Raw genomic sequence first — 12405 nt, 5'->3', positions numbered from 1 at the left:
CATGGCCTTCTCTTGAGGATTCTGGGAACTCCTGTTTTATCTCCTTGGAGCAGAAAAACACACTCTCTCTGTTCACTCCCTGAGAGACGCTCTACTGACAAGACACATGGTGCTATGCTAATATAGTCTGTGCCCTGGAAACCAGAGAAACCGTGTGGAGACCCTGCCAATGCTGAAATGCTTACAACACCACAGGAGTCACAAGACTCCCCATTCACTGGCCTGTGATCTTCCTGCATTCAGCGTCACTGTATGTGTTTCATGGGTCTGAAGAGGACTTCATAGCTTGGTAATATCGGACTTATGGACTTGATCTGGACAGGGCTGGGATGTCTTCTCAATACGCAATTGCTCTTGGATATAAACTTCTTTCCTTATACACATGAGCGTCTCTCTGGATTTGTTTCTCTAGTCTACATGGACTAACAAAGGGAGTACTTGAGTAGAGGCCCATTGTTCATCTGCTACCTTAATACTTAACATATAAATATTTGTACATAGATCTATTTCCCTATCATTATATCTAAGTATATTTACATATACACATACCTGTATTTAAACCTCCACAAATGTCCTTTGCCTCCTAGTTCTTTGCTCTATTTCCTTTTACTTTCCTCTTGTCCCACTATCATGTTTGACCTTCATTTGGGTTTCAGTAATTCCTCTCTAATAATATTACTTTTCTTTTTAAAATTATTTTTGGTACTCTAATAATATTTTAAAAATACACTAATCACAATAAAAAGACAAATTTTTATAGTTTTTTCTCAGAGCTGAAATAATACATTTCTATTTGGGGGAAACTGAAGGCAAGCTTACATGGATAAAGACATTTTTTTGGTCATATTCACAAAGACTTTAAATCTTTCCAAATCAGAACAAGTGAATATATTTTATAAAATTTCAGACTGATAATCTGATTATGCTCAGTAAGGACAATTTACTGTCTGTTTACTCCTTTTTTCAGTTATTGGTTGATTGGTCTCTGGTGAAGGGAAATTTCTTAATAGGACTTCTATTCATGTCTCTGTAATTTCCACCTAGTAATTGGGTGAGACTATGCAAATAATGTGTGTGAAACATTAATAGATGGAACTGGTAAGTTTAGGTTGTTTTTCTCTTGACTATAAGAGAGCTATCTCTGAAGCTGGGACAGAGTGACTTCTTGGGACCATCAAGGAAGAGCCACTAGCAGGTTATGTTCGGGATGTCTCCCTGCCGAAAGTGGCAGGGGCCAAAGCTAAAAGCACCAGAGGCTGCCACATGTAGACCAGAGAATAGAACAAAGGAGCCACACAGGAAGCTGAGGGCAAGGCAAAGAGACAGAGGGACAGTAAGGTAGAGTGGCAGGTGGGCTTGGTCTACAGATCAAGGCAGAAATCAAGGGACCATGTGGCTGAGAGGATAAGGACAAGAGGCATGGTTGCTAGTTGAGGGAAGGGGTTGCTGTGAACCAATAACTATATCCTTAATATTTTCTTATCCTGGCTGTGGTAGCCTGCTAACTTCCCTAATAAATCCCTTAAATCATGTGAATTGTCTGTGAGTTCCATGTATCCATTAAAAGAGAATACTGAGCCCCACAGAGAAGCAGAGTAAGAGGGAAGGAATGGTTAGCGTGAGAATAGGATAAAAAGATGGAAAGTGGAAGCATGTCTAACCTATGCCTTGTGGCAATTGGTCTTGGGCTGCTGGGGAGATGGGTTTCCTTTCTCCCTTGTGTAGCCAGAGGAAGTCGGAGATGGCCCTCATTCTATTTTCTCTGTTTTAGCTATATGTTGTACAAAAAAGCATACTTTTAAGTAAAATAATTGAGAAAAAGTAGATGATGTACATGTTTACTTTTGTTTCCATTAATTATTTGTAAAAGATGCAAAAGTCATATATCCTCAAAAAAAGCAGAATTTACTTTTTTTTACATATGTTTTAATACAATTTTATAAGACAACAAGATTGATGGTACTTTTATAAGAACTCTAAGAGGGCCAATAAAAACATGCCTGATCTGTTGAGCATCCAAAATAGTATTTCATTTGCTACTGAACCTTTTAGTACAGAAATTTAAATAAAATTTTCTCAGAGTAAAGAAAACCCTATTATTTTCACTATGGTGTTATCTTTTCAGACTAGGATAAGGTGAAAGGCTTGAAAATGTCTAGATTCTTCCAAGAATGTGCATGAATTCAACCATGACTGTGGAGGGGGAAAGTGTGATCACTAATGTTATCTATTTAAAATGAAGAAAAACGGAACATCATTAGCTAAATCGAGATCTATTCTAATCATCTTAAAAGTAATTCTAATTTCTGGCACTCCCAGAGGTAGAGCGACAGATCAATCAGATACTAAAGTTGCTATTTACATTAGCACAGAGATTTGAGATTTTCTAAGAGAGTTACATTAATTCTCTTTGGAAATCATTCGATTTTTCGTATAGCATTCAGAAAGGGTTTATCTTGGTCTTTAAAGAGGAATCATTATTATAAAGAATTTATCATAAATGTGCATCCCAGTTAAGAAAGCATTCTCTAGCATGTGTGAGAAAGAGCCCTGGTGTCCCAGTGGTAAAGCACTCGGCTGCAAGCTGAAAGGTCAAGGGTTTGAACCCAGTTGGCAGCTCCACAGGAGGATATCAGAACCGGGTATCCCCCCCAGCCCAGGAATTCCTACCCTCACACACCCCCACCGCCATAACCCCTGCCACTCTCAGCTTTACTGTCACCTGCAATCACATGGAACAGAACCATCAAGGAGGACAGTGGGAAGTGAGGGTGTTCAAACACCTGCAGGGAATCGGCACATGATGTCACTACGGCATTTACAAAATGCTGACAGAACCTTCAAGAGGAGAAGTCAAATAAAGTAATACCTTCATCACGCAGATCGCTCTCCCTGACACACCACCACCAGCACCCTGCCCAGCCCCTGTTTCTTAAATCAAAGCGATCTCAAAGCAAACAAGATAAAAACCTACTGCTATCAAGTAGCTACTGCCTCATAGCAACCCTACAGGGTAGCATAGAATTGCTCGTGGGGGTACCCAAGGCTGTGAATCTTCAGGGGAGTGGACAGCCTCATCTCTCTCCTGCAGAACAGCTGGTCGTTTTGAACTGTTGACCTTAGAGTTATTGACCCAGCACTTAACCCTCTGAGCCATAAGGCTCCTAAAATATCCCAGCTCCTAGAATGACATGTGATAATTTAAGTGTTAGCCACTAATAAAGGAACGAAACAGAACAACGTTGACAAAAGTTGTTGCTTTTTGCTGAGCAAAATGAGAAAGACCGGGCAGAAGACCTGCAGCCATCTTAGTGGAAGACCGTGTTGAAGGTGTGTCTAATGTTGAGAGGGATGGGGATGGTGGACCAGTTGCCGTACTCATAGGGTTTTCAATGGGTGAAGTCCCAAAAAGAGACTGCCAGGTCCCTCTTCGGAAGCTCCTCAAGGTGAAGTCAAACCTCCAAGCTTTCAGTCTGCAGTTGCGTAACTATTCAATCACCCAGGAGCTCCCTTGAGCTAAAATGAGAGATTAAGTCTGGGGCTTGGGATGGGGGAGGGCGGATACCAGAGAAAATGTCTTTACAGGGCACACCTGGCTGTTGGCTGCATGCAGGAGGTGGCAATGGTTTGGGGGCAAACAGTGAGGGCCAGGTTGTCTGGGAGGTGCCTGGGAAGTCTTTTGTGCATTTGTAAAGACCCAGGTCCCACTCATCAAGGTGGGGGAGTGTGCTTAGGGCCAGAATGGACCCATCTGGCACACTGTCCAGAGAGACATGTCACATAGGAGCAAGCAAGTATAAACCCTGGGTTTCATGACCAACTCTGGAAATAACAGGGAATCAAATGCTACACTGCCTTGGGCAAATCTGTATCCAAGGGGGTAAAAAAAAGCCAAAAAATGACTTTGAAGACTGAGGTGTGTCTGACCCAGTTGGTATTTCCAATGCCTTGTAGGCAAGTGAAAAACTGGGTAGTAAATAAAGAAATGGGTCTCTGGGCAGTGAGTTACTTAATATGGCCCTTCTAGCCACAGTCTCTGTAAGTTCTAGCAAATGATGTTCTCCTGATGGGCCTGGGTAAAAGAAGTGGGAGAAGACACTGAGAATTCAGCTGCAAGTGCTTCTTAACCGAGTTCATTATGCCGGTCATCCTGCTAAGTATACAATGAGCCCTCTCCAAAGCAGGAGGGGGAATTGCAGTACCAGTGTTAACAGGAGTGGAGTCTATCTTCTGGAACTGAGATTCCTGTGAAATGAATCACCTTAATGCAGGTAGCTTTGACATCAGAGCAGTGACAAAGGAGCAGCAGCAGAACCCCCAGGCAGAGTAGGAGACAGAGTAAGGTGTCCCAGCCTGCAGAGCAATAAAGCTCAGTGTCTGGGGCAGGAGGCTGGTTTGTGGCATAGGGTACCTCTAGGCACTTAATCCAGGGAGCTGACCCACTGAGCTGAAGCTGACTGTTTCAGTGATGGGACCCACCTCTGGGCATTTATTAGTATCCCTGAAAGAACTTTATAACATGCCCCGACTGAACAACTGTAAGCTGAGCATTTCCACCTGAATTGTAACTTGTTACACGCCACATAATCATAAAAATCCCATAATCATGAAAGAAAAGAAAGCATTCTGATAGGCAACCTACAGTTTGTACTAAAAACACTTACAGCTTAAGAGCCCTGTTACATTTTTCTGAAAAAAAAATTTAAATTCAAATGTTCACTTTCTTTTTAAAAAATGAGAAAAGTATTAAACAATCCACTTACAGTGAGTTCACAGAAATCGAAGCTATCAAGGCTTTTACTTCTGTGTAATCTCCCTTTTATTCGTCTTAAAGAAGGTTTTCCTTGGCTGACACCAGAAGTAGCACCACTAGCATTTTCAGAGGATGGTGTTACCCTGTAAGAAATAGAAAAGTGTGTAAGACAGTTTTAAAGATTGCATTTACCAAGTATGAAGCAAGAATGTACTTGAGAAGAGCTTTGGAAATGCCATACTTTTCCAGACCAGTAGGACCACAGTGTATCAGCTATCTTTTCTAAGTATTTCTTAACTTCACAGTTTAGAAATATTTTTGAAAGAGTTCAGACACCCTAATATTAAGATTCCACAAAAGTCCAGATTCAACAAAAGTCTGTAGTCATCAACGAAGCAATTACAACTTAATCAGCTCTAGGGCATCTTCTTTTCCCATCTGAAGCAGCAATTGCCCAAGCGTTCAGCCCGGGTCTGCACACCCCGTACAAGATAGCATCCACTGCAAATGCCCATGTATGCTGCTCATAATGCTTTTGAGTAAGGGAGACTAAAAAAGAATGGATGTATCTGAATTACGGTTTTGGTGATGAATACTGAAATTACTGTGGACAGTCAGAGAAGCAAACCAATTTGTCTGGAAGAAGTGGATCTAGAATGCTCCCAAGAACAGAGGATAAACTTCATGTCATTTACTTGGGATATGCTATCCAGGAGATTTGTTCCTAGAAAGAACATCATACTTGGCAAAGCAAAGGATCAGCGAAAAAGAAGTCAAGCGATGACTTGACAGATGGCTGAAACGATGGGTTCAAACCTAATAACAATTGTGGGGTTGGGACAAACCTAGGCCGTATTTTGCTCTATCACACAAAGGGTCACTGTGAGTTGGAACCAACTGATGGCCCCTAACAACAACCAACTTCTTCAGTCCCAAACTGACCGCACAGGTCATGAAGATGCCTTGACAGTTACTGGTTATAGGAATGTGAACGTTGGGAACAACGAAAAGGATCAGTAGTTGGAAAACATAGACTTTGTGAAAGAAACGAAGCTGTAAATCACACAACAGAATTTTGCACAACCAACAACTTCTTCATTGAAAATATATCTTTTCAAAAATATAAATGGAAACTATACAGGTAAGCCTCATCTGATGGAATCAAACTGACTACATTTTTGGAAAGACAACAGAGAAGCTCAATTTTATCAACTAAAACAAGGGCAGGGCATTCTGTAGAAAAAAGAACCAATTGCTCATATGCAAGCACACATTGAAGCTGAAGAAAATGTTTTAAAAGTCCACAAAATCAAAAGTATAACCTTGAGCCTCTCCCTCCTGAATTTAGAGACCATCTCATGAACAGATATGGTGCACTGAACACTAAGACAAGATCAGAAGACTTTCAAAATGGCACCAAGAATACTGTTCATGAAGAAAGCAAACAATTATTAAAAAGACAGAAAAGAAAGAAAAGTCCAAAGTGGATGTCAGAAGAGACTCTGAAGCGTGTTCTTGAATGTAGAGTAGTTGAAACAAATGGGGAAATGATGGCCTAAAAGAGCTAAGCAGATTTCAAGGGGCCACTGAAGATGATAGACTAATACAAAGTGTGCAAAGACCTGGTATTAGAAACCACAAGGGAAGAACACAGTTGGCATTTCTCAAGCTGAAAGAACTGACTAAAAACTTCAAGCCTAAAATTACAGTCTTAAGAATGATGTACTCTCTCGCCCTCTCATTTGCTCCTGCCCCTCGTCTCCCATCTCCACACGTACATCCTAGAGGGGCTGAGGTGAGCATGCTACTATGAAATGTGTCTGACTTCTTTATTTTACTCTCTCTCTCTTCCATCTCTCCCATTTCTCTATGACTTTAGTATAATCTTTATATATCTTAAATGTACAATTGCGCCTACTGAACCTGTGATTAGTTGTGGGGGGCTGGTCTTTCCCACAAAGGAGTATTTGAGTAGAGGCCGAATGTCCATCTGCAACCTTAATTCTTAACATACAGATATAAGTACATAGATCTATTTCCCTCTCATTATATAAAAATGTATTTACATATGTACATGCCTGTATTTAGACCTCTACAAATATCCTTTGCCTCCTGGTTCTTTCCTCCATTTCCTTTTACTTTCATCATGTTCAGCCTTCATTAGGGTTTAGTAATTTCTCGCTGCTACATTGCTCTTGATTAAGCTCCACTAGGCATCCTACGCCTAGTGATTTTAGTTCACTTGTAGCTCTCTTGTCCCTGGGTTGGTTCCCCGCCCTTCTTTTCTCCCACCTCCCCTTCTCCTATACCCCCCTGGAATCCTCCGTCTCTGAACTGTTTATCCCGCCTGTGCTTTCTAGATAGACATGCAGAGACATTAATAAGCACAAAAACCAGGCAAAGCCAAACAAAGGAAGTCAAAACCAACAAAACAATACGAACAACAACAAAAAGAAAATAAAAAGAAGGATGCAATCTGGGTAACTACCAAGAAAAATAATTACAGAAGTCTTTAACTTCAGATTTTACAAGATGATAAAAATACTTTTCTACGAATAATTGAGTCCACACTTTGTAGACACATAGCATTTTTATACACCATTTTTAAACCACTAACAATCTCATACTTTAAATCAATAAAATCCACTACAGAAAAAGAACAATACAGGAAGCATCAACGGAATGCACGAGAATCATTCTATCAAAAAGAATTCATTCATATCCAGCCATTTCAAGAAGTAAATATGATTAAGAAACTAAGGTATTAAAGGAAGAAGTCCAAGCTAAACTGCGAGCATTGACCAAAAACAAGGATCCTGGAAATGACGGAATGCCGGTTGAAATGTGTCAGCAAACTAGTGAAGCACTATGGTAAGAAATCTGGAAGGCAGCTACATGGCTAATTAACAAAAGAGATCTCTATTTGTGTCCAATCTAAAGAAAGGTAAACAAACAGAATGCAGAAATTACTGAACAATACCACTAATATCGCATGCAGGTACCATTTTGCTAAAGATGTTACCAACGGTTGCAGCAGTACATTGACAGGGAGTTGCCAGAAACTCAAGCTAGATTTGGATAAGGATGTGGCAAGAGGAGCATCACGGCTGATGTCATATGGATACTGGCTGAAAGCAGGGAATATCAGAAAGATGTTTGCTTGGATAACACTGAGAAGAATGGAAATTTCACAACGCTTCATTGTGTTTATGCAGAACCTGTACATGGACAAAGAGGCAGTTGTACAAACAAAACAAGAGAATGCTTCATGATTTTAAACAAAGAAAGGTGTGCATCAGGGTTCTATTCTTTTACTAAATTTACGCAAACACAATGCTGAGAAAATTACCTGAGAAACTGGACTATATTAAGAAGAATTGGCATCAGAATTAGAGGAAGGCTTAGTAGCAACTTGCGACATGCAGATGACACAAACTTGATTTCTGAAAACCAACAAGACTTGAAGCACTTCCTGATCAAGATCAAAGAATAGTCTTCATTTCTTACAGCTGTATCTAGAGAAAACCAAGATCCTCACAATATCATGATAAACTGAGAAAATAGTGACGTTTTCATGGATTTTATTTTACTTGGATCCACAGCCAATGCTCATGGAAGCAACAGTCAAGAAATAAAAAGATGAAACCTGTTTTGTATCATAGCAACAGGCAAGTCTACACTGACAGATGTGTGGTGTTTATACACAAGGTACACTGATTCAAACATGGATCTACTACATGGAATACAAGAACGCTATTACTGAATCATCAATGTCCTAAACATAAGTGTAAATGCTCTGAAAAACACTAAGTGCCAGACGAAGACTCTTGACAAACCAGAAAATCACTATGAAAATATTTTTACCTTTCACATACAATAGAAGTACATATACAGAAGGGTTTCATGCTGTTCAGCAAGAGTGGTGTATCCTTTATGTCCTACTGCTTCTTTCTACTATGTATAATTCCAGGAGGTCCAAAGAAAGGCAGTTGGCTGCACAAACTCACATCTATCTCAGATGGAGGTAATAGACATTATTGACTCAAGGTTCCTAAACAATGATTTGAAACCCAACACTACAAACATTTCTACTTCCTAAGTTTCTCAAAGAAGTAGACAAGGCAAAAAGGGTTGGGTCTGATGTGGGTCTGACTGTCTGTCTCAATTGCTACCTAAATTGTCCTGCTAATATAATACTCCTGAACAGGTTTATGGAGTCACTCAGAAAAGAATATTGAGTGGCACAAATGCCTAAGCTAGATGGGCAAGTTGGGCTAATAATTGTGTAATCCAATCCTTCCTTTACTTATAAGGTTGAAAGTTCAAGTCCACCTCTAGAGATGCCTTGGAGGAAAGGCCTGGCTATCTATTTATTAGGAAGTGCTGTTAACAAACCCAGGGACAAGGGAACAAGGGATCCAAAATCGGTGGCGAGGAGGGTGTATGAGGCTTGGTAGGGCTTGATTAAGCGCAATGTAACCGAGAGGAATTACTGAAACCCAAATAAAAGGTGAGCCCGGCAATTGGACAAGAGGAAAGTAAAAGGAAATAGAGGGAAGAACCAGGAGGCAAAGGGCACTTATAGAGATCTAAATACAGGCATGCACACATGTAAATATATTGATATATGATGATGGGGAAATAGGTCTATATGTACATTTTTATAGGTTTAGTATTAAGGTGTAGGTGGACATTGGGCCTCCACTCAAGTACTCCTTAATGCAAGAACGCTTTGTTCTATTAAACTGGCATTCCATAATGCTCACCTTCCCAATAAGATTGCTAAAGACAAAGTGGGAGCATCAGCAAATGTGGTGAAGAAAGCTGATGGTGCCTGGCTATCAAAAGATATAGTGTCTGGGGTCTTAAAGGCTTGAAGATAAACAAGCGGCCATATAGCTGAGAAGCAACAAAGCCCACATGGAAGAAGCACACCAGTCTTTGTGATTACGAGATGTCAATGAGATCAGGTATCAAAGAACAAAAAAATCATATCACTGTGAATGAGAGGGAGTGTGGAGTGGGGACCTAAACCCTATCTGTAGGCAACTGGACATCCCTTTAAAGAAGGGTTTCAGGGAGGAGATGAGCCAGTCACGGTGCAGTGTAGCAACAATGAAACATACAACTTTCCTCTAGTTCTTAAATGCTTACTGCACCCCACTCTCATGATCCAAATTCTACCTTACAAACCCAGCTAGGCCAGAGGATGTACACTGGTACGGGACCTGGAAACACAGGAAATCCAGGACAGATGAACCCCTCATGACCAGTGGTGAAAGGAGCAATACCAGGAGGGTGTAAGGAAGGTGGGGTTGAAAGGGGGAACCAATCACAAGGATCTACATATAACCCCCTCCCTGGAGGATGGACAACTGAAAAGTGCGTGAAGGAAGACATTGGACAGTGTAAGACATGACAAAATAATAATACTTTATAAATTATCAATGGTTCATGAGGGTGGAGGAGTGGGAAGTGGGGAAGGCAGGGAAAAATGAGGAGCTGATACCAAGGGCTCAAGTAGAAAGCAAATGTTTTGAGAATGATGATGGCAACAAATGTACAAATGTGCTTGACACAATGGATAGATGTATGAATTGTGATAAGAGTTGTACAAACCGCAATAAAATGACTTAAGAAAATGTACTGAAAATCATACATGGCTCATAATATACATGGGTTCATCATAATATACATGGGTTTATATTATAATATAAACCCATAATTTATAATATACATGGGTTTATCATGGGTCAGAATCACTCAAAAGCAGCTACAGGAGTTTTTTAGGCACCCAGTCTTTCCATGCAGATTGCAATCATTTAAGAAGCAACAAATGGGCAGGGAGCATGTAAATCTTAATATAACCCTTCATAAAAATTGATATAAAGTTTCATATATGCCATGGCCAATGTACACCACTACATTTTGTAAATAAAATTAAACTAGCCCAAACCTGTTGTTATTGTGTTGATTCCAACTCATGACAAGTCCATATTTTTCAGAGCACAACCACTGCACAAAATTTTTACTTCATAGGGTTATCTTTATGGAAATGGACCTTTAGTTCTTTCTTTCATGACACTGCTAGGTGACTTTGAACCACCAATCTAGTAGTTGAGTGCAAACCATTTGGGTCACTCAAAAATCTAAACTGGCATCTTCAAAGCCACTGCCATTGAGTTGGTTCTGATTAAACCGTACATCAGGTTTCTAGGACTGTAAAACTTTACACGAGCAGAGAGACTTATTCTCCCTTAGAGTAGTCAGTAGGCGTAAGTCACCTACCTTGTGGTTATCAGCAGCTCAGTGTCTAATCCAAAGAGTCAGGGGTACAAGATATGACACAAACCTGTGAGTATTTTCAGATGCAGCACTCTAGTGATGAAAAAGACTAAAGCTATTTTCCTAACTTTGTGCCCAATTGCTGCTAATATTCATGCCTAATTGTTTCTCAAATGTTATTTTCACATCCTAATATTTAAACTTAACTTTTATCATGACCAAGTGAGATTCATACCAGGAATGCAAGGATGAGTCAAAAAATAGTCAATGTAAATCCACCATATTAACAAGATAAAAGAACCACATGATAATAGCAATAGATCCTACAGAAAAGGCATTTGACATAATCCAACAACTTTTCTAATAAAAACACTCAGTAAAAGAGGATAGAAGGAAAACTGCTGGGAGGCTGGCCCCAGCACCAAAAATTAAGTGGATTCATGCCCCTCCCCCCAGAAGAATTTTTTGTCGTCAAAGGACGACATTGATTCTGCAGCTCTAGGAGAGGGACATGTCTGATCAGAGCACACGGGAGCAGATGAAGGGGGAGGAGGAGGGAGTGGAGCACAGCCTGGCCCACCAGGCCATGAAGATGATGTTCCTGATTAGAGCAGCCAGTCCACAGGACAACATGGCTGGCCCCACTATGAGACATGATGCCCCACACTAACCCATGGCGCTACAGGGGACAGCACCGGAGACACAGTGTGGGAATTGCATCTGACCTGATCCCACCACACCGAGGCAAAGCACTGGGGGAGTGCAGCAGAATAGCAAGGGAATGGAGGGGCAAGGTCCCCAGGGATTGCTGAAAGTGGACTTTGGGGCCAGGGCAAGGTGGCCCAACAGAGTGGACTGGAAAACACTCCTGTTTTGTTCTTTGTCAATGGTTTGTTGTTGTTTCATTGTATACTGTTGCTTTGTTTTCCTCTGTCTTGTTTTTGTGCATGTTATTATCTCTGCAGGTCTGTCTAAGATAAGATAGGCTGGATGAACTATGTGGAGGAAAAACAATGGGACCGACAGTTCGGGGGGGGGGGGGGCTTGGGATAGAGGGAGGTGGGGGGTAAGGAAGAGGTGTTAACAAACCCAGGGACTAGGGAACAATGTGGGATCCAAATGGGTGGTGAGGTGGAAGTGGCAGGCCTGGTAGAGAATGATCAAGGGTAAGGTAACGTAATGAAGAGGTATACCTGTAACCCAGGTGGGGACAGAGCATGATAGTGGGGCAGGAGGAAAGTCAAGTAAAACAGAGGAAAGAGCTAGAGGCAAAGGGCATTTATAGAGGTCTAGACAAAGACATGTACATGCAAATAAATATATGAGGATGGGGAAATAGATCTATGTGCCTATATATATATATATAG

General features: G+C 40.8%; 1 protein-coding gene and 1 pseudogene across 3 annotated transcripts in view; both read right to left on the bottom strand.

Moving 5' to 3' along the window:
• The window catches only part of LOC142456726 (farnesyl pyrophosphate synthase pseudogene), a 124747-nt pseudogene extending 119862 nt beyond the window's left edge, over window positions 1-4885 (bottom strand).
• Window positions 1-12405, bottom strand: part of TJP1 (tight junction protein 1) — a 430437-nt gene that overhangs the window by 408326 nt on the left and 9706 nt on the right. For all 3 annotated transcript variants that reach the window (XM_075557953.1, XM_075557954.1, XM_075557955.1), the window contains exon 2: window positions 4764-4896. In XM_075557953.1, the coding sequence (XP_075414068.1) occupies window positions 4764-4896 (133 nt within the window). The remainder of the gene's footprint in view (window positions 1-4763; window positions 4897-12405) is intronic.

Source organism: Tenrec ecaudatus, chromosome 9 (genome assembly GCF_050624435.1).
Source record: "Tenrec ecaudatus isolate mTenEca1 chromosome 9, mTenEca1.hap1, whole genome shotgun sequence".
Taxonomy (NCBI): domain Eukaryota; kingdom Metazoa; phylum Chordata; class Mammalia; order Afrosoricida; family Tenrecidae; genus Tenrec; species Tenrec ecaudatus.
This window is presented reverse-complemented; position numbering and strand designations above follow the sequence as displayed.